Genomic DNA, 23,642 nt, shown 5'->3' on the forward strand with positions numbered 1-23,642 from the left:
TATCTATTCCTTGGCAAATCGCGGGTACTTCACTGGGCCCTTCCCTTTAGCAAAGAAACTTTCCAAAGACTTCTGTTTCTTACTCATTTGGCTGCTTGTGGGTTAAATTTGGGCACTCAAATGACCAATATGTAACCGAGAGAATTCTGTCATTTTTCAAAATAAAAGATTGTTCAGACTCAGATAATAAATAAAACAAAAATAATTAATACTTTCTTCTGCTGCCCGGTACCAATTGGTACCAATTTGTTCTGCTGCCCGGTACCGTGGTTAAGGACCACTGCCTTAGGCCCCGTTTACACTAATGTTTTAGTTTTAAAACGCTGTTTTAGAATGAAAACGATCCGAAAACGCACATCTTGTGACCACACACACACTCTGGCATAAACTGCAGCGTATGTGGACGTCTGAGCTCCAGGTAGTCATCTACCCAAATGAGAGCTGTGCACGTAGGACTGTTCATCAAGGATCTACCGCTGGATGTAATCTCACTATATTTGTTAAACGTGATATTTAATTCACCTTATCTCTATCCAACGACATATTCCCCGACTTTTTGAACCTATTACTTTTACTCCGGTAGCTTGTTTTGGCTGAGCGCATAGATAAGTTAATGTAATAATAATGTAACCGTGTACACTGATTTTGCATATTTGACTAACTGCTTGCCTTTATTGTATAAACTTATTGTACGTTATACTTTTATAATGGCCATTACTGATTATTAAATCCAATATACAGCAAAAGAGACAGGGTATGTTTCGTATTTTTTTAATGAGAATGAAAGGAGGCAGTTATGTTCTGCTCTGTTTTGTTATAAATATGGATGCAGTGAAGATGATGGTCAGTATGAATATGTAGCTACACGACGCCTCAACATTTCTGGTGTCTGTTGAGTTGCTGAATATCAAACCGAATACAAACCGAACTTGTTTATTTATAAAACAAAACCAGTAACACAAGATCTATGATATACATCAAAAAAAGAATAAAAACTGTAAAGTGCTTGACAAAATCTCAAACCCTTTAATTTCCTCTTTCCTCTGTCCCATTGGGAAATGGAACAGACTGCAGAAGAAGCCCAGTGGAAACTGACAGATAAGAAGTGACAGCCTGCACAATCTCAGCCACGTCAGACAGTCTCTCCGTCCCTGCGGTTTCAACTGCCTGCTGCTCAGAAACAGGAATATATTCCTAGAGTTCCCTGCAACCATTCTTTCCATGCGTCTTCTGAAAAGTCCTCTGTTGAGTGTGATGCAGTTTACTGAGCCGCCGCCAGTAAGAAGCAGTGTGGATTATGTAAAAGGAAATTTGGTTAATGAGAAGGATGTGTGCGGCTGGGTAAAGGGAGATGTCATGCGTCAGCTTAATCCACATGTTTACTTTTCTTAAAAAGTACAGCGACTGTCTGCATGTGCAGTGTTTTAGTCTTCTAGAAACGAACACAGACAAAGTGAACGTTTGAGTTACAGCCGTCTGAAGTTATTCCTGACTGGCCTTTTAGTTATTCGCATACCAGCAATGACACAGGAGCACCTGGAAAACTGTGACCGTGAACCTCAAACATGTGGGAATGACATAGCGTACAGTCTGTTGTGCAGCTTAAAAATCAACATCTTAAAAAGCGCATCTCGTAAAACAAGACAGTCAAACGTCAAAGTCGCCTCCTTAACATTAAACCTCCAGATGAGCTGGTGCTCACGGCTAACAGCTGGATTTATCATACGGACCTCACTTCTGATGATTAAGTGTAATTGAGAGATCTGGATCCTGTTCCCCATCAGAGTGACAATCCTAAGGGAGGAATCCATTTCAAGTGTTGTCAGTACCTTTAGAGGAGACTGACAGCACTTCCTTTCTTTTTTTTACTAGTATTGTTATTATTATTAAACAACGGTTTACTGGAGAAACTGTGGGCCTGTCATGACTGGAGTTTTCTTAAGGATTTAAAGCATCTCATTTAATAATACACTATAGGGAGTCCTATTACCTGCACTTCTACCATTGTTTCAAGAGTTCACACTTAGCTGATGATTGATTATAAAGCTTGTTTGGCATGCTGTCCTGGAAGAGAGCCCTGAGCTCATAAGATCCTCGAGCCCGGGGCTCCCTCCTGTTTGCAAGGCGAGAGGGGAGTTTGAGCTCAGGTAGATCTTGAGAACTCTCCTGCTGTAGTAGCTAATGAACAGATAGTGATTGCTCTTAAGAGATAACCACTTACTAGAAGCATGTCTATGGTGCTGATTTAGATTAGTCAATTAACTTAAGTTACATGTTTTTGGATGGTGGGAGGAAACCGGGGAACCGGGGGGAAACCCACGTGAGCACGGGGAGAACGTGTAAACTCTGCACCAAAACGTTGGCTGGCTTGGTAAGGACTAGAACCATTGACGTTCTTGCTGTGAGGCAACAGTGCTAACCACTGGGCCACCGTGCCACCCATCTAGAAAAGGAGGAGGAGTAGGGGTGGAAAGGGGGATTCTTCAAAACAAAGATGGCTGTCATATGGAACTTAGGGTATTTATAGTGGCTTAGCAATCGTCTGATTGGTGAATCATGAACTGAATAATGCGGGCCAGCTGCAAGAAATCATAAGCACGTGATCCTCTCGAAATTAGTTTTAAATAAACCTCACAATGTGGATTAACAACAAGCTTAAACTATTGGATTCAGCAACTATTTAGAAAATATAATAACCAACACACATCATCATTCACAATATTACAAAAGCATTTCTGTAGTCAACTAATAAGCAACAAAAATAATATAATAAAATTATAATTTAACACAATTTGCTTTGTATAAAAGTATAATAAAAACATTTGGTATAATAATTAGTGAATAGCACATATAATATTTTTTGTAAATGTTTAGTAAAATATATTTAGTTGGCCTACTGCATTTAAAAAAAAATCACTGCAGAATAATTATGCATGTGTTTATTATCTTTAAATTAAATAGTGATATTTTATACAGGGCTATAGTTGTCAGGCCTGAAAATAAATAAACAAACAAATAAATAAATAAATAGATGATAGAAAAAAATGACCAGTTTATGGATAAACTATACAGAAATCACATTCTCAGGAACATGCATATACACACTTACTGATTTTTGAATGCCTTAAATATGCCTTTTATATGTCTTAAGCATAATTACAATGCATTAATTAATTAGCTGACTAATTAAAAATAGATCAAAATTACCAGGAGAGAGGATAAACTGTCATTCATAAATCAATTTTATTCAAGTATAAGCATTTTTTTATCATGATAGATAGATAGATAGATAGATAGATAGATAGATAGATAGATAGATAGATAGATAGATAGATAGATAGATAGATAGATAGATAGATAGATAGATAGATAGATAGATAGATAGATAGATAGATAGATAGATACATACATACATACATACATACATACATACTATGTTCTACTAAAAGTCCAAATATGCTTGCATAGTGATAAAGATGGTTCCCGTGAGATGTTTGACAAAGTTTTCTTAGCCAACACAATCAGTACATTAAACTGCCCCCTGCTGGATAGCACAGAAATATCAGATGAGACCCGGCCAAAACAAAAAGAATTCTGTTCTTAGCCAACCTAAAATGAACCATAGACCCCAAAACAAGCAAGAAGCCATTATGCTCAATTAAATGGGTTGCTAGCACTGAATGAGGCAATTTCACAAGGCTCCCAATGGGAGTATGACCCATTGCTAATAAGAAACTTCATTAAAAACCACTCACAATGCCTTAAGACATTTCTGACTGAATGTGGTCAGTCATCACAGTATGTGAAGAGAAGAAGGTGACAAAAGCCCATTAACACAGCTGTGATCTTTTGTGACACTCACCAAGGTAGGGGATGCAGGGGGCCATTTTGAGGGAGCGGATGTACTCTCTCATGCGGTTGTAATTCTCTTCCTTTGACGTCAGAAAGTCAAGCTTCTCAAAGGTGGCCTTGTCCTTTCGACTGATCAGCTGTTCAGAATAGAAAACAACAAAGGAAAAGGCCATTTGTTCATGTAGCAAATTTAGAAAAATGAAGTGAAATAATTAAATCAGAGAAATTCAAAATCTGAGATATCAGGATACATTTTAGCGCATTCAAAGAGAACTTAAAATATTATTAGTAGTTTTGTAATAATACTGTAAGTAATCATAACAACGATCACAGTAATAACTTAATAATGCTTTTAAAAGTATTTAATTTAGATAAGTATGCAGCATACAATTTAAATTGTATATTTCATTTAATAAATAGTTTGCTGTTGCTGTTACTTATTTGTTTGTTTGTTTTTAGTTGATTTATTTTTTATTTTTTTATTTTACTGCTTAATGACAAACATTTTGGGGGAATACTAACAATTGCACAACTGTTATTTACAATAATTACCATCATCAATATATTTAGCACATGTTATGTGTTTGTTATACTTACAAACATACATGCATATACTGTATACATACATTGCATCCGCAAAGTATTTATAGTGCTTCACTTTTTCCACATTTTTTATGTTACAGTCTTATTCGAAAATAGATTAAACTCATTTATTTCCTCAAAATTCAACACACAATACCCCATGATGACAATGTGAAAAAAATATCTTTTTAAATTGTTGCAAATTTATTTAAAATAAAAAAACCACACACAGCCTTTGCTCAATACTTTGTTGATGCACCTTTGGCAGCAATTACAGCCTCAAGTCTCCTTGAACAGGATGACACAAGCTTGGCACACCTGTCTTTGGGAACGTTTGCCCATTCCTCTTTGCAGTACCTCTCAAGCTCTATCAGGTTGGATGGGAAGCGATGGTGTACAGTACAGCCATTTTCAGATCTCTCCAGAGATGTTAAACAGGATTTAGGTTTGGGCTCTGGCTGAGCCACTCAAGGACAATCACCGAGTAGTTGTGAAACCACTCCATTAATATTCTGGCAATGTGCTTTGGGTCATTGCCCAGCTGGAAGATGAACTGTCGCCCCAGTCTGAGGTTAAGAGCACTCTGAAGCAGGTTTTCATTCAGGATGTCTCTGTACATTGCTGCATTCATCTTTCCCTCTATCCTGACTAGTCTTCCAGTTCCTGCTGCTGAAAAACATCCCCACAGCATGATGCTGCCACCACCATGCTTCACTGTAGGGATGGTATTAACCTGGTGATGAGCAGTGTCTGGTTTTCTCCAAATGTAACGCCTAGCATTCACTCCAAAGAGTTCAATTTTAGTCTCATCAGACAAGAGAATTTTGTTTTTTATGGTCTGAGAGTCCTTCAGATGCCTTTTGGCAAATTCCAGGCTGGGACTTGCTTTCGTCTGGCCACTCTACCATACAGGCCTGATTGGTGGATTGCTGCACAGATGGTTGTCCTACTGTAAGGTTCTCTTCTGTCCACAGAAGAATGCTGGAGCTTAGACAGAGTGACCATTGGTTTATTGATCACCTCCCTGACTAAGGCCCTTCTCCCCAATCACTCAGCTTAGATGGCCAGCCAGCTCTAGGAAAAGTCCTGGTGGTTCCAAACATCTTCCACTTACGGATGATGGAGGCCACTGTGCTCATTGGACTTTCAGAGCAGCAGAAATCTTTCTGTAAACTTCCCCAGCCTTGTGCCTTAAGACAATCCTGTCTCGGAGGTCTACAGACAATTCCTTTGTCTTTATGCTTGTTTTGTGCTTTTTTTTATAAATTTGCAACAATTTCAAAAAAAAATTTTTCACATTGTCATTATGGGGTATTGTGTGTAGAATTTTGAGAAAATAAATGAGTTTAATCCATTTTGGAATAAGGCTGTAACATACTGTAAAATAATACAGCTATGAATACTTTCCGGATGCACTACATTTATTGAACATTACATTATTATAAATATTACAAACAAATTGAGGGATTACTGTTACATCGTTTTTATAGACAAACTCCCAAAACTCCTAATCTAAACTTTAGACACCCAAACATATGCTATCAGCACCGGGTGTGCTTCTTATTTATAGAAAGCACCAGATCACATGAAACAGGCTCAGTGTCTACAAAGTATTTAATGAGTGGCAAAAATTCAGCCAATGCTTTCTTACGTACACGTGTGATTAAATAACATCAGCGGGGATGACCATGTGCCAAAGCCCTGTCAGGATTAACAAAGAGCTTGTTAACTGAGGAATTCCATCACCCATGGTTTATCACATCGAATGCTGCAGTGCATTTTCCACAAAGCACTTCAACATGCTCTTCTGGTGTCAGACTCATACATATACTGCTATCCAGTCAATTCAATCTTTAGTAGGTTTGATCAGAGAGATTGTTGCATCCAAAAAATGCAAGCAGCAAATGCTGAAACCACACTGCTCACAAAAAATAAAAAAAATAAATAAATGACTTTTTCTTATTAATCTTTTTTAATAAATAAATAAGCAAACAATCAATCAAACAAACAACACTGTGATTCCTTTATTAATATTCATGTTGAACTTTGTGTATATGTGATTCTGGACCACAAAACCAATCTTATATTGGCAGTACTTGGCAGTAAACAAAAATATAATGTATAGTTGAATATGTATGAATATTATATAATATTAAGATCATCTTCCATTAAGTTAGTCTGTAAATGTTCAACTGCAAATAAATCAAAACTCAATATTTGATAAGTAATATGCATCGTTAAGTACTTCACTCAGACTAACTTAAAGGCAATGTTCTATTTATTGAACCATCAGATTTTCAATTTGTTGTATATGGCCGTGTTCACACTGCAGGCAAATGTGGCCCAAATCTGATTTTTATTTTATTTTTTTGCCCATATGTGACTAAGATCAGTTTTTCTCATGACAATGTGAACAGCCCAAACCACATGGAATCTGATCTTTTCAATTCCATTTTGTGCCACTTTCATATATGGTATTAAAACAGATACAGATCTGATGTTTTGCAATGCGACTGCATTGTGAACATTTATGTATTAAGTCATGTGACTTTTACACAATTTTTGATCATTACTCGTCATTATTATGTACTGATTCATGCTGCAAACATCCTCTACTCATCAGTGGCATAGAAGAATAGCACAAAGGGCAAATACTTTACCAAAAATTAAGATTGTTCACTATTTTTTGAATGACAGCTGGCACCAAACATTAAACATTAGCCTGTACCCCCCCCCCCCCCCCCCCCAAAAGTATTGTTCAATTAGATTGAAAATACCACCATACTAAAATACCACATATAAAAATAATAAAACACATAGGCATACATGAAACAGCTATGTTTCATTTAAATCATTAATACAACAAAACAAAAAAATAAATAAATAAATAAAAAACTGCGTGTCAAGTCTTGCAACACTTTTTAATATATATTTTTTTCATTGTTAGGGACAAAATGCTTTAATATGCCGGTAGGCATTGTTTCAGTTTCACTTTGATGAGTTGACTGGATAAAACCTATGTTATTTATAACAAATGAAAATGAATTAACAGTAGGCTAGGTTATCAGACTCTGCAAACAATATAATTTTAAACACTGATGAACCAAGCGCAAGTTCTTCAATGGGCAGCTGATCTTTAACCCATGATGACTTTACTAAACACCGGTGGTCATATACAATTTATCAGTGGTTAAATGACAATTTATCAGTGGTTTAAAAATCACACACAAAAACAAAACTTATTAGGTTTCAAACACTGAAATACGCATTAGAGCCAGGAAAACAACCATTTACTGTCACGGCTGGGTCTTGAACCCAGGTCTCTGGTGTGGAGACTGGTGTTCGCACCACTGAGCCACAGGGGTAGTTGAGATGGACCCAAACGAAAACACTCAAAGAGGGAATCCAGAAAACAGGGATTTATTTTAAAAAAAAGGTCAACTTAGATTCTTCTCAAAAATGAGGTAGCAAAACAAACAACTTAGGTTCTCCTCAGAATGAGGAATACAAAATATTTTAACAGTATAATAAACATGTTAAGAAAACTCCACGAGGGGAGAAAACAAATAGACATTAAGGCAGCCAGCAACAGGGAAATAAAACAGCAAGGGATGACTCAAAAACCGAGTGAGGAACAAAGTGACAACTTAAATACACAGGCTGGAACAAGTCACAGGTGATCAAAAATAAAGTAAACAAGGACACACGAGGAAGAACAAAGGTAGAGGGGAAACAGGGGGACCTCTAGGGGAATGGAGACAAAGTGCAGGATGGTGACATTTACAGTTAATAAAAAAACACAGGGGTTGTCTGTGAAAAGGGCAATAATCATATTAAACATAATCTGACAACGTGCTTTATTCACTTATACACATTTATGTGCATATACACATTTACACATTTATGTGCTGTGTGTAGTTGTACTTTTGAGCATGCGGGTCAGTTTAGGACTATGATCTGTTCACACTGGAAAATGTGATATTGGCCACATTTACAGTATAACAACAATGTGAACAGCTAAGCGAAAAAAATAAGATGTGAGAAAAAATCAGATTTGATCAATAAGCCTCACAGTGTGAATGTAGCCTATGAGCCATCCTTGTCCTATCCCAGCAAACCATACATAGATGAAAAGCTTATTTATTCAGCTTCGAATTAATGTATAGATGTCAGTTTAAAAAATTGACACATACAGTATAACTGGTTTTGTGGTCCAGGGTCACATATAATGCACTATGTGGCTATAGTGCACTATTTTTTACCCTCCTTAAAGATTACACTTTTAAAGTGTTTTTTTTTTTTTTTTTAGTTAAAAACTAAAACTAAAACTAAACTAAAGCAAAAACTAAACTAAACTAAAGCAAAAACTAAAATAAACCTAAAACTAAACTAAACCTAAACTAAACGAAAACCAAACCTAAACCTGATACGAAACTAAACCTTAACCAAAAACTAAACTAAATTAAACTAATATAAAGAAATCTAAAACTAAACCTAAAACTAAACTAAACTAATACTAATCTTAAAAATAAAATAAACTAAACTTAAAACTAAACTAAATTAAACCTAAAACTAAATTAAACTAAACTAAACTAAACTAAACTAAAACTAAATGAAACTAATATAAACTAAAACTAAACTTAAAAACTAAACTAAACTAAACCTAAAACTAAACCCAAAACTAAACTAAATCTAAAAATAAACAATAAACCTAAACTTACACTAAACTACACTAAACCAAAACTAAACTAAACTAAACTAAAGCTAAAACTAAACTAAACTAAACTAAACTAAAGCTAAACTAAACTAAACTAAACTAAACTAAACTAAACTAAACTAAACTAAAGCTAAAACTAAACTAAACTAAACTAAACTAAACTAACTAAACTAAACTAAACTAAACTAAAGCTAAAACTAAACTAAAGCTAAAACTAAACTAAAGCTAAAACTAAACTAACTAAACTAAACTAAACTAAACTAAACTAAACTAAACTAAACTAACTAAACTAAAGCTAAACTAAAGCTAAAACTAAAACTAAACTAAAACTAAACTAAACTAAACTAAACTAAACTAACTAAACTAAACTAAACTAATCTAAACTAAACTAAACTAAACTAAACTAAACTAAAACTAAAACTAAACTAAACTAAACTAAACTAAAACTGAAACTAAAGCTAAAACTAAAACTAAAACTAAAACTAAACTAAACTAAACTAAACTAAACTAAACTAAACTAAACTAAACTAAACTAAACTAAACTAAACGTTTTTTGCGGGGTAAACAATACCTTTATATATCAAATAAATAACTATACATTTTTATGCAAACATCGGATACACTTCTGTTACAACAGCTTCATACCCAAATGTACAATACAGTTAGAGAGTGGAAAGCTGACTTGACAATAAGCTTTGCTCTCTGCAAAATACATATTCATTCATCATTTAGAAGTTGGCCTGAAATATACCTGAAGAATTTAATGAACCACAACTTGGACTCCTCTCCTTTGGACTTGCAACAGAGAAACAGTAAAGCGATTTTGTTCCCTTTTATTTGCATAGGGAAGCGGTAAGGATTTTATTTGATTTTAAACGGCGTCAAGATAATCCGCGGCAGGAATGTTAAATCACGACACCATCAATCAGCGAGCCTGGTGTGGAAATGATAATATTATGACAAAGACTTGAAGAAGTACTGTGAGCTAAGGGAGACTGCTTACAATATTTTAAGGGGAAACTAATTACAAAACCATTACAAATGATGAACAGGGTCAATTATATCTGTGCCGGCTTGTTTAAGCGAATGCTATTTTCATATGCGAGTGTGTGTAGCATCTCGCCTGCAAGACTAGCAATTTTCTGCATTAGCTGAAGCAATCAAACGCCAAAACAAAGCATTTTCTCATCTCCTTTATCAAGCTTTCATTCAACCACAGCAGAAGTCGGTCTCCCTCCTCTAGAACGAATGCCACAGTGGCATTACTCACTCCAATAGACACATACACAGTACTAAACAAACCCACCGAGGGCAATAAAAGTAAGGGGATTCCCTCAAGCACTAACATCTTTATTTTATTTTTCAGTAACACATGACTGACTTTGATTACAGCATAGTTCATCCTGTGCTTCCTGCCACTGTAGCCGCTCCAGATAGCGGTTAAAGCCTCCATACATCAATTGCTGAGCTCAGGGACACATTCAGAACACTTTCCACTTACACACAAATTTGGTAAAAATATGCCTCTAAGAGTACAGGAGCAATGTTAAAAGCTGAACATCCAGCATTGGGCAGAATCACTTAAAGAGCACCTATCTTTTGTAAGCTGCTTGGACAAAACTGTGTAGGTATGGTTTGTCCACAGTCATATTGGAGTGATATAAATACAATAAGTCTCTTATTTAAATTTCCTGACGTTAAAATAGGATCCAAATCCCTCTCATTCTGAGGCTGACCGCAACGTGACGTAGGAGTGCGGTTTCATTAACATGTCTCTGAAGTAACGTGTATAATCATATCAACAAGACAGGACGTGCGCAAAGCAACTAAGATTAAAAGATCTGTTCAGCTCTCTGTGATCATCAATCATCATCAAATGTGTTCAAGAATGAGTTTTACAAGTTTAACACGTTTTTTAAAACAGTGCATGCTTGTAATGAATTACAGTGATTTTACTCTCTTTATCACCACAACCACATGTCAGTACATCTATAAAAGAAGACGATTCAATCCTGGTTTGTGGACGTTAACTCAGGTTTATTTTCTACATTAACATAACGGATATTCATACAGCAGTGGATATTAACCTGTATCCAGTGCAAAGGTAAAAGCGAGCGGTGTTTGTGTGTCTGCTGTGTGTCTCTGTGCGTGCGTGCGTGAACTTTGTAATGACATTGTGTGTGACTCATCGTTGCAACTCCAAAACAAATACATCAAATAACAATCATTGGGAAAGTTCTTACTGTAGTATTTCTCACAAACGTTATACCTTCATGTGTGTCACTGTGCTGTTTATCTGCTGCAACCAAGGCGGAGATTGAGGCACACACTGACAGGCACCTGGGAACGGTGGGCGGGCAGAACTAGCAGAGCACAGGCAACAAAAACAGCTACATTGTGTCCAGAGCACACAATTCTAATGTTCTGAAAGGTATAATAAATAATCTAATAGGTGTTTCGAGCTGAAACTTTCCAGACACATTCTGGAGACACAAAAGATTTATCTTAAATGTCGAAACAGGGGTAAAATAGGTGCCCGTTAAGAGTAAGGAGAAGGAGAAAGTATTCACCCATCTCAAATGATCTGACCAAACACATTTCCATATTTGGTAATATTGAAACTCATGCCTACTTTTGACAAAAAAAAAAATTTAATTGAATTTACAAAATAAGTGTTATCAAATATACCAAAAAGCCTGTAATTCATAAAGTAATATCTTCAAGAAGTTTGGCATGCACATGAACCATACTGCAGAAAAGCTTGTCCAAAATGTAATGCTATCTGCCCATAGTAGGCGCTATAACTATTAAAAAAAAAGAGATTAAAAAAGAGATTTCTATGGCAATTCACTGTAATCAGCAAAAATTGTATTTCATATTCATATTCATCATTGACTGAAGTAGTTAGAGACTTCCTAATTTATAAATGGAGCTCATTAAAGCTTTGAATGCTGGTAATTACTGCTTGCAACTATACACGTTAAAAAAAAAACATTTAAAAACGTTAAATTTACATTAAAATGGCAGCTGTGGATGCTGGAATTTAAAATACGATAGAAACATAAAATAAATTGCATAATTTTACTGTTAATTACTGTATTTCATTAATTTACAAACATCTGCATTTACTAAAGCCGTAATATTTACACAAAGTAGCTTTATTACACAGAAAAAAAAAAAAAAACACAATCACAAGCATGTGCGGATGACAAAGTAACATAATGAACCAATGCTCTTCACAAACATTTTTCCCCCACAAGCAAAGAACCGTATCAACATATAGACAGAGCTCAGTGTCATTTACATGACTACTAAACATCCTCATGGTAACACACATGACACTAAAGTAATGCAATGAACATTATGTATCAACATTAGATGGACCAAATTATAATGTACATCACTGAAGTGTTGTGCAGGAAATTCTGGGAAAGGGGATTTACTGTATATTTTAAGGAAACTTAGGTCTAATCCCAATTTTTTTTTTACCCCTGCCCCTTCCCGTTGGCCCTTGAAACTGAGTGTGAAGTGGAAGGGCTATGGAATACAGAATACGCCCCTTGTGGCAGTCACACAGAATTTTCAGTTTTGTCGTGCACCATGGGAGAGAAGCTGGATTCTCTCGGTGTGCAAAATAAAGGAGTGTAAAAGCAAGAGCCATTATTCTCCGTCCGTTCACCATGGTTGAATGAAAGAATGAATGAATGAATGAATGGATGAAAGAATGAATACTAGAAACTCATAGACCGCTAAACATTTTGGAGGGAATTAGGAGACAGCATTAAACAATATATATATATATATATATATATATATATATATATATATATATATATATATATATATATATATATTTTTTTTTTTTTTTTTTTTTATAAAAAATGTGCTTTTTAATATTAACTTCTTTTCTGATTAAAAAAATAACCAAAAAAAAAAACTATTATTGTTATCTCGCGTGCATGGATCTGCTTGGACAACACTGGAATACATCACATCCGGCTGACCGGTCGCATACGGTCTAGTCGCAGAAGTTCAAATATGTTAACAGATCCGCAGCTCAAATTGGATTCGAATTTTCCCCATACGGAGATGATCGGAACTCCACGCAGCTCCCAGACTTCTCTCTATTGGAAATGAATGCCTTCCGGTCTGTCGCTTGTTGTGTGCAGTGGAAAGGCGGCTTAAGAAATTGGACACCACTACAACACCCGTACACGACATCATATGTCATCGCGAGCTGTTACTTCATATGACATAGATGATGACGACTGCTGTAGTTATTCCAGTTGCATTTTTTGTGGTATTTACCTTCAGGAATGTATATGTATAATATGTATATATGTATAATGTGGCAATATACGCGTAACTGTACTGTGCATTTACACTGTGCCCATATTCTTCTATGTAAACACACGAAAACAACATTAACATTATAGCCTACCAGACACTGTAAAAAGATCATTCCCAGCCACTAGACTTTTCTGACAGGGTATTTAAGAGTCATTGAGTGACAGATGTGAAAGTTTGTAGTGGGACTATTATACAGGAGTTATTATTATGGATAATACAGTAGATAGTGAATTTTTTTGTTTGTTTTTTTTTTCATCATTTTTTGAGCATTCATAAAGTAATTATTTATTATTGTTATTTTATTTATTTCTAAGCTTGATCCGATAGGGAGAGCACCATGGTAGACAAACTATATAGGGGCAGTGGGGTCTTGCAAAAGGACAGCTGTGCAAGAGAAACGGAGGGGAATTGATTCTGTTGCATATTGAATTACTGGGCAACTGGATTTATTTATTCACCAAAGCGAATTCTGGCTTGCTTTTGGCAGATAGTCAGTTTTAATTTTGGACTCTGTCTGTGACACTAAGATACGCAGTGGAATCACAGGGCCATCTGTCTCGCTGTCAGCAAACCACAAAATGTCAGCTCTCCTTCATCTCTCATATCTTCGCCAAAACCTTTACAACTTTCCTACTTTCTGTCAACATGCCCTCTGGATCTTTTATGGCTTCCTTCCTCTAATATCTTTCTTTCTGAAGCTTGTCTTGTCTTAATATTATCACACAGTGAGTCTACACTCAGCAACGTACTCAAGTACACCCCCTTTTTTTGCCTTAATTTCTTTTGTGGTATAGATGGTGCTGGAAACATTCCGGTCTCACTTTATTTTTGCACTTTATTCTGGAATGACTTTACTTATAATTGCAACTACTGTACATGCCAAATAATCTATCATTAAAGTATTGGTAGACTGTCCGCTTAATATCTGCTGATATTGCTCCTCCAACAGACATTCAACTGACTATAAAAAAACTTTGCAAGTACATGCCATCTGACATATTTACCCTAACCCAAACCTCACTGTCTGCTAATACTCTGATGAGAATAAACTGGTATTTAGTTGAACAGTAACTTATAATCAACTAAATGTGTAACAAAATAAATTTATACCAACTAGCATCAGAGATTTTGGATCATGTTGACATAATATTATCACATGGTTGCTTCAGATTTGTCGACTGTAAAGTGCCCAAAGTGTTCTTTTGGATAAAGATCTGGTGACTGTGAAAGTCATTTTTATTCCTTAAGAAAATGTAAATAAACTTATTTTCATGTTTGAGATCATTTTAATAATATGGTGTGTAATCCTGCTGCAAGAAGCTCTCGAAAGGAGTTCGCAAAAGATGGACATGGTTAGCAACAATACTCTTGTAAGCTGTGGAATTGAAGAAATGCTCAGTTCTGACCCTGGACCACAAAAGCAGTCATAAGGGTTTTTTTTTTTTATTGAGATTAATACATAATCTGAAATCTGAATAAATAAGCTTTACACAGATGTATAGTATGTTAAAATAAGATATTTGGCTGGGACACTTGAATTTCTGGACATTTGAATATCTAGAATATGAAAGTTTAAAAACAATAATATTGAGAAAACTGCCTTTACAGTATTCCAAATTAAGCTCTCAATGCATATTACTAATCAAAAATTAGGTTTAGATATTTCAACAGTAGGAAATTTACTAAAATGTTCATGAAACATGATCTTTACTTAATATTTAATTGATTTTTGGCTTAAAAGAAAGTATCATTATAACTCATGCAATGTATTGTTGGCTATTCCTACAAATACACCCATGCACTTACGGCTAGTCCAGAATCACAATTGGTACAAAGGGCCCCAAAGTGTGCAATATAAAAACCCCCACACCAATACACAAACAACAATATGAACTGTCAAGGCAGGAGGGATCCAAACGTTCATCAAAATCTGACCCTACCATCGTTAGCAGATGACAAGACTCCAGTCAGACTAGAGAAATGTTATCTCTAAATTACCAAAGTGTCCAATTTTGTTAAGCCTTCAGCTTATCTGCTTCAGGTTTAGACATGTTTTGTGTTCAGAGATGCCCTTCTGCAAACCTTGGTTGTAACAACTGATTATTTAAGTTACTGTTGTTCTCCTGACAAAGCATTTTCACTCCCAGAAATGACACCCTGGATATCCTCTTTTTTTGGATCATTCTTTTTTAAACAATAGAGTTGGTGGTGCGTAATAGGAGCTGCCCATCTGGCACTAACAAATAAGTGTGAAGTCACTTAAATCAAAACTTCTTCTGATTTTTGTTTTTTAATGAATGCAATGCAATGTGTTGCAGCCATGTGATTAGCTGATTTAACAACAAGCAGTTAAAGGTCAGTAAGTCTATTTAGACACTATTTCTTCTCCATGTGCACCAAACACTTTCTTATATACTCTCCACACTCTTGGAATAACACTGTGCAATACTGAGTGTGCTTAACACTGGTGAGTTGGCTTGACAAACCACCTGTAAGAAACACACTCATCCCTTTTCCTGTCCATACGCAACGGCCACTTTCCTACAAACACTTCATTGCAAGAAGAAAACAAAAAACAAACAAACAAATAAACAGGTGAACTAACTTAAGCTTGTCATGACATTTATATATTGCTTCTCTGGTGAATAGAAATGCTTCGTTTATCCACATTTGTAAGTCTATTTGGATAAAATCGTTTGCTAAATGAATTAATGTAAATGCATTTATGCTGTGAGACTTCTATTGAATATGCTATTAGCTTGTATATTTTAATCCTAAAATATAAATTAACCCCATAAGACCTTTTCTGGAACTCAGATGTATTTACGTGTATCACACTTGATACATCAGGCATTTGTGCAACTTCTCGCTCACAGCAATGTTAATTTTAATTACAATTTTGAAATTAAGAAACAATTTTGCACTTAATTATTTGACAACAGAGAACATTTCAGGCAGTTTTTCTTTGTTTTCACCTGTTACCTGATATAGCTGTTGTATATCAAATCATATGTAACAGTTATTGATTAGGTTTATAATACATAGATGTTAGAAACTCATGATTCAAATATGATACATGCTTTTTGTAGGGTTAATTAAATTATGAGGATTAACAGTTTGATGAAAATAAGAAATCCTTTAAGCTGACTACATCGCAAAACAATTTGGGAAGGAAGCTATTGCTTTATGTCCCATAAAATAAATGAATATGTATTAAAATGTTTTTTAAGCAAAGTTACCATTGAATAAAACATGACAGATTAACACTATAAACCTAATAATGTTGAAAGTAATGACAAAGATGTATAAAATCGGTGTATTGATATACTGTAATCTGTTTCTAAATGCATACCGGCAAATGCCATATTCCTCCCAATTCATTGCATGCCCACTGTGAAATCAACAGCTAATCTTCAAATAAACAGAAACAGGGCCTTCAAGTCAAGCAATTCAGAAATTGGCTGGAATAAATGACAAAGAAAACTCACGCCAGTCTGTGCCGTGGGCAGTGAAACATAAACTATTTGCACAGCAAAATCAAATATGGTCATTATAGTCAGGCAGAATTGTCAGCAAATAGACTCAAGTTCCCTTTTATTATGAACAGGACAATGCTTTAGTCTATAATTAAATCTAGACCCTAGTTCATTGTTCATGCTTTATCCAATTCAAGCTTCAGGTTTCTGGTATGTGTGTAAAATAAACCACTGGAGTGTGATTGATTATTACACATACATACATAAATATATATATATATATATATACATACATACATAAATATATATATATATATATATATATATATATATATATATGCTATTGTATTGATGTTTTTTATTACATGGGTTGTTTTGGTATTTATCTGCCAAGGGAGAGCAAATGAAGTTTAACTCTGACACTCTTCTGGAGCCTTTGTCAAAATAAAATAAAATAAAATAAAATAAAATAAAATAAAATAAAATAAAATAAAATAAAATAAAATAAAATAAAATAAAATAAAATAAAATAAAATAAAATAAAATAAAATAAAATAAAATAAAATAAAATAAAATAAAATAAAATAAAATTAAATTAAATTAAATTAAATTAAAATAAATTAAATTAAATTAAATTAAAATCAATAGTGATCTATTAAAATATAATAAAATGTAATGTGAATGTCCACATTGAACAGTGCAATTTATTGTGTAACATTTTTTATTGCTTCAAATGTTATGAATAGGGAGTTATTTTGGTTGCATATAAAGTGATGTAGGGCTAGAATAAAAACAATACATAAAGTGAGTTCAATAAATTAAATTAATTAGACATAACTTTAACTATTAAGATATAATTAAACAGAAAATAATAAATTTTAGAATTAACTATAAAAGAAAACAAATATAATATGGAATGTGATATCGCATATTATCAGTAGCACTATATTGGGAGTTGAGGTGTGAACAACTTCAATGAATTACTCAGTAAATAAATTAACTTTGCTGTTAAATGTCAATTTTGCAATGTAAATAATTTAATATGATACACAATATTTCATTTAATAATGTCATTGTCAAAATTCCCCTGTGGCAAAGCTAAATACATGGCAAGAGAGCTGGGCTTGTGGTATCAAACGAACGATCCCTGCCGCAATAAACAACATGCTCCTGCTTTTTCCATCTTTTCTCAATTTGCAGAAGTGCTGTGGGTGGATGTGGAATGCCAATTCTGGAAGCCAATTGCATCCTGAATCATTAAGGCTCCCAGTGAGTCTGAACTCAATAACACAGATATCCCTCAACAAAGTAAAGACTGAACAGATTAAACTCTATGATCTGCCTCTTAAAGAGTTTTTAATACATAAGATAAAAAATAAATAAATAAATAAATAAAATAAAATAAAATAAAATAAAATAAAATAAAATAAAATAAAATAAAATAAAATAAAATAAAATAAAATAAAATAAAATAAAATAAAATATATTGTTTTGTTGGTCCTTAATCAGTTGACACCTCATTAAGGCAAGACACTCCAGAAAAATAGGTTATAAAATGAATTATTAACATTCTTCCCCAGTTAATTGACTACTCTAACACTGTGTCCTAAACACAATTACCATTTATAAAGTAGTTTTTTTGTTGTTGTTTTAACTATCCCTGACAATGATGAGCAAAGCTCCCATTTTAGAAATGGTTTCTATTTCTGTGACGTCACGGCTGAATAACAGCATAAACTACTATGACAAGGATGACCTCAGATGTTAATTATGTGCTTTATTCAGTGTTAAATATTGTCAGTATGAGTTAATACCATTTACAGTATGTGACAATTATTGCCATACCGAACTGCTTGAGAATATTTAATAAACTTGTCAGTTTCGTTGGGACAGGTTGTTAAAGCCATTGTGTGGTTCTGAATATCTGTTATATAAATGTTTCTGCCATGACGCATGTGGTGTGGACAGCCCAATTGCCTGTTGCTGGAATCTTGATGTGGTGTAGGACACAAGCTAAGAATTGCTAACATTTAGATTTGTTTTAGTCTGTTTAAATATACAAATTAATTAAATACAGGTAAGTGCAAATTTGCATACATGTCTAACACAATCTAAATATTAAAAAAAGTCGTTCATATTTGTACATATAAACTATTTTTGCCTGTAGAGCCTCGCTCTAGCAGTTTCGCTGATTTTTTTTTGTACAGTTTGACTTACTGTTTTTTTTTTTTTTACAGCACATTGTGTTCTGCGTCCTGATTGGCCATAGACCATTGTCAATCAATCTCCTCCATGTCTCCTGTACAGTACAGAATGCATCCAGCTTGTCAAATTAACACAAATCATCGACTGCTAGCAGTGTGAGTTCCAACAAGGATGCAAAAAGGGTTGTAACTGTCCGCAGCAAGACTATCGTAAACGAGTTTGCATACTTGATGTGCCGCGCCTCGACACACCACGCCATGCATTTTAGAATTGTAAACAGAAGTTTATATCTGGGTATGCACTCCAGCGGCACAAGTCGGCGGCTGTCTGCGGTGCCCAGCTATGACTCAGGACAATGTTCATATTTCTGGCACGCCACAGAGCGCCATCTCAATAATACATTTTTTAATAACATGCGAATGTGTGCACCCAGTCTGTGTTACTTCCAACTGTCATGTGTGCAGCGCATTAGGTGTGCAACCCCTTATGGATGGAGTCTGCTTTAGTTTTTTGGATTAGTGACTGCAGGAAAAAAGAACATTACACTGGATGCCAACATCATGCTAAAAAGCTTTATGAACCTTTTGCTGACTGTGATGAATGTTTGTGCCTGACACTAGGTTTTGATCTTTGATCATTCTATAATACTGGACATATTTTTCTATGAGAGCTTGAACTTTGAGAGTGCTTAAACAGGAGAGAAAAGAGTGAAAACATTAATGCCTGTCTGAGAGAAGTGTATAAAGTGTGTAGTGAGGGGTTTTACAGCCTTAAAACATCTATAATAATTGTAAAAAAAAAAAAGCTGACAACTTCGCGGATTTCACCTATTGCGGGTTATTTTTAAAACATAACTCCCATGAATAATGAGGGACCACTGTAAAATCTATATAGAAATAATCAAATAAAAAAATGTAAAATAAATAATAAAGATTTTCAAAATAGAGACAATTATTACTTTAAATATGCATATGTTTTTAAGGTAAATGTTTAATTATTTAAAAACTACACAGAAAAAAATATTTAGAAAATGGTCTACAGATTAAATACAGAATGATTCAAAAAGAATACCACAACTTTCTCGTTGATTCCACTGGACTGTCTGGAGGGGGTCATATTGATGTTATGGGAAGCAGACGGACAAAGGAGGTGAGTGAATTATCAACGATGTTTATTTAATAACAACTGAGCACACAAGGAGAACGAAGGAGAAGTGAGTGGAGTCTGGTTGTTTGGGTGATCCTTGGTGGCAGGCTGGATGACTGATACAGAGGGAGACCGAATGCACACACCAGAGGGTTTGCGGGGAAGACAGACTGATGACAAACACAAGGCAGACAGGACACCGGGAACACTGGACAAACTAGGAGAGACAGAGAGCAGATAAGTACAATATACTGAGGTTGAAATGCTAGTGATTACCAGGAGGTGTTCACTCAGAGTCCGCTTCGTAGGAACGAGACCGGACACTGAGTGAAGTGAGGTGTGTGCTTATATAGTGACTATGAGTGATTGGGTGCAGCTGTGTGTGGTTAATACTCAGGTGACGGTGATCGTTGAGTGATGCTGGTGGAAGAGCCTGGCCAATCCGTGACATTACCCCCCTCCCCAGGGCCCGCTCCTGAGGGCCTATACCTCCGACGCCGTGGTGGTCTACCACGTCCACGAGGTGCTGGAAACTCGGGGTGATTGGAGTGGAACTCTTCCATAAGTGCAGGATCTAATATATCTGATCTGGGGACCCAAGATCTCTCCTCCGGACCGTATCCCTCCCAGTCGACAAGATATTCCAGCTGACCACCACGACGTCGGGACCGTAGAAGGTCCTTGATCTTGTAAATGGATCCGACTTCCGACATCAGTGGGGGAGGAGGTTCCTCTTCATGGCCAGGCTCTGTGGAAGGAATCAGAGGGTCGTGAAAGGGTTTGAGGAGTGAAACATGGAATGTGGGGTGGATCCTATATTGTGGTGGTAACTGTAACTTAAATGTGACGGGGTTGACCTGCTCCAGGATGGTGAAGGGACCAACAAATCTGGGACTAAGTTTTCGGGAGGGCAGTCGCAAGCGGATGTCTCTGGTGGAGAGCCAAACTTTCTGCCCCGGCGCATAGCTTGGACCTGGGATCCTCCTCTTGTCGGAGACCTCCTTGGCTCTGCGAACTGCCCTCTGGAGATGGTGATGAGCATCGTCCCAGACCCTCTCGCTCTCCCGGAACCAGTAATCCACTGCGGGGACATCAGAAGGTTCGCCATCCCAGGGAAAGAGTGGAGGTTGGAAGCCCAGAATACACTGGAATGGCGTAAGTCCGGTGGTAGGTTGCCGCAGGGAATTCTGGGCGTATTCCGCCCAGCCCAGAAACTGGCTCCAGGAGTTTTGATGACCGTGACAGAATGTTCTGAGGAACCGCCCCACTTCTTGGATTTTCCTCTCTGTCTGGCCGTTGGTCTGTGGATGATAGCCAGACGAGAGGCTGACGGTCACACCTAGGAGTCTGAAGAAGGCTTTCCATAGTCTGGAGATGAACTGGGGTCCTCTGTCCGAGACTATGTCCTCAGGTAATCCAAAGCATCGGAAGACATGGTTGAATAGGGTTTCGGCGGTTTCCAGGGCTGTGGGCAGACCCTTCAAGGGAATCAGACGGCAGAATTTGGAAAATCGATCGACAATGACTAAAATGCAGGTATTACCTTCAGATGATGGGAGATCTGTCATGAAGTCAACTCCTAGGTGTGACCAGGGGCGGTTTGGGATGGGCAAGGGATGGAGTTTACCTGCAGGTAGATGGCGAGGACTCTTCGACATAGCGCACTCTCTACAGCCTTGAACGTATCTCCTCACATCCCTCGCCATGTGCGGCCACCAAAAGCGTTGGGATAGCAGCGAGAGGGTGTTGTTGGTCCCGGGATGTCCTGTGCCCAAAGATGTATGGGTGGAATGGATCAGATCTACCCGTTGGTTTTCAGGAATGAAGCGACGATTGGGGGGACAGCCCGGCGGAGTCCTGGATTCGGGAGTGGCGACGACTGTAGGAGCGGACCAGGTGATGGGACAGACCGTGATCTGTTCTGGAAGGATTCTGGCTGGGGTCTCCATGATTTCTGGCTGATCATAAATTCGGGACAGTGCGTCCGCTCGGATGTTCTTTGACCCAGGTCGGTAAGATATGGAGAATTGGAATCGGGAGAAGAACAGGGACCATCGGGCCTGACGAGGACAGAGTCTTTTGGCTTCTTTGAGGTACTGGAGATTTTTATGGTCTGTAATCACCTGGAAAGGATGTTTGGCTCCCTCCAGCCAGTGTCGCCATTCTTCCAGGGCAAGCTTTATAGCCAATAGCTCCCGATTTCCGATGTCATAGTTTCTCTCCGCCGGGCTGAGCTTCCTGGAGAAATAGGCGCATGGATGGAGTAATGCTGGTGTACCATGATGTTGTGATAGGATGGCTCCTACTCCAGTTGTCGAGGCATCTACCTCGACCACGAACGGGATTTCAGGATCTGGGTGAGTCAGGAGTGGAGCTTGAGTGAAGGCTTGTTTGAGGGCTTGGAAGGCTGCGTCGGCTTCGGGAGGCCAGGAGAGTTTCTTGGGTTGGTTTTTGAGTAGGTTGGTAAGCGGAGCGGTAATGAGACTGTAGTTGTGGATGAAACGTCTATAGAAATTGGCAAACCCTAGAAATCGTTGGAGTTCTTTAATAGTTGTTGGTTTTGGCCAGGAGACAACGGCAGTGACCTTCCCCTCGTCCATGCGAACCCCTTCATGATCAATGATGTACCCCAAGAACTGAACAGACGGTAGGTGGAAGGAGCATTTTTCAGCCTTGAGGTACAATTGATGGTCTCTGAGGGTTTGTAGGACCTCCGCAACGTGGTGGCGATGTTCGGCCTCACTCCGGGAGTAAATCAGGATGTCATCAATGTAGACTATGACGGAGATATGGAGGAACTCCCGGAGGACTTCGTGAATGAAGTTCTGGAATACGGAGGGGGCGTTGACCAGACCATAGGGCATGACCAGGTATTCGTAGTGCCCTGTAGGGGTCACAAACGCCGTCTTCCACTCGTCCCCCTCACGTATTCTAACCAGATTGTATGCGCTGCGGAGGTCCAACTTCGTGAATACCTTGGCTGATCGGAGTTGTTCCAAGGCCGCAGGGACGAGAGGAAGGGGATACCGGAACTTTATTGTTCCTTGATTCAGAACTCGATAGTCGATGCAAGGACGCAGCCCTCCATCCTTCTTGGCCACAAAGAAAAAGCTTGAGGCAGCGGGTGACGTAGACTGGCGGATATACCCCTGACTCAGTGCTTCCTGAATATACTCCTCCATGGCCTTAGTTTCCGGAAGGGACAACGGGTAGATCCTACCTTTGGGCATAGGAGCGTCTGGCAGCAGGTCTATGGCGCAGTCCCATGGCCGATGTGGAGGTAGCTGGGAAGCTCTCTTGGGGCAAAAAACGTC

The 23,642-nt window shown here is 37.0% G+C and overlaps 1 protein-coding gene across 1 annotated transcript in view; it reads right to left on the bottom strand.

Moving 5' to 3' along the window:
* The window catches only part of ralgps1 (Ral GEF with PH domain and SH3 binding motif 1), a 218,384-nt gene that overhangs the window by 149,851 nt on the left and 44,891 nt on the right, over positions 1-23,642 (bottom strand). Inside the window, exon 9 of the mRNA XM_056463269.1 lies at positions 3,863-3,989. Within this exon, the coding sequence (XP_056319244.1) occupies positions 3,863-3,989 (127 nt within the window). The remainder of the gene's footprint in view (positions 1-3,862; positions 3,990-23,642) is intronic.

The sequence above is a fragment of the Danio aesculapii genome, chromosome 8, assembly GCF_903798145.1.
Source record: "Danio aesculapii chromosome 8, fDanAes4.1, whole genome shotgun sequence".
Taxonomy (NCBI): domain Eukaryota; kingdom Metazoa; phylum Chordata; class Actinopteri; order Cypriniformes; family Danionidae; genus Danio; species Danio aesculapii.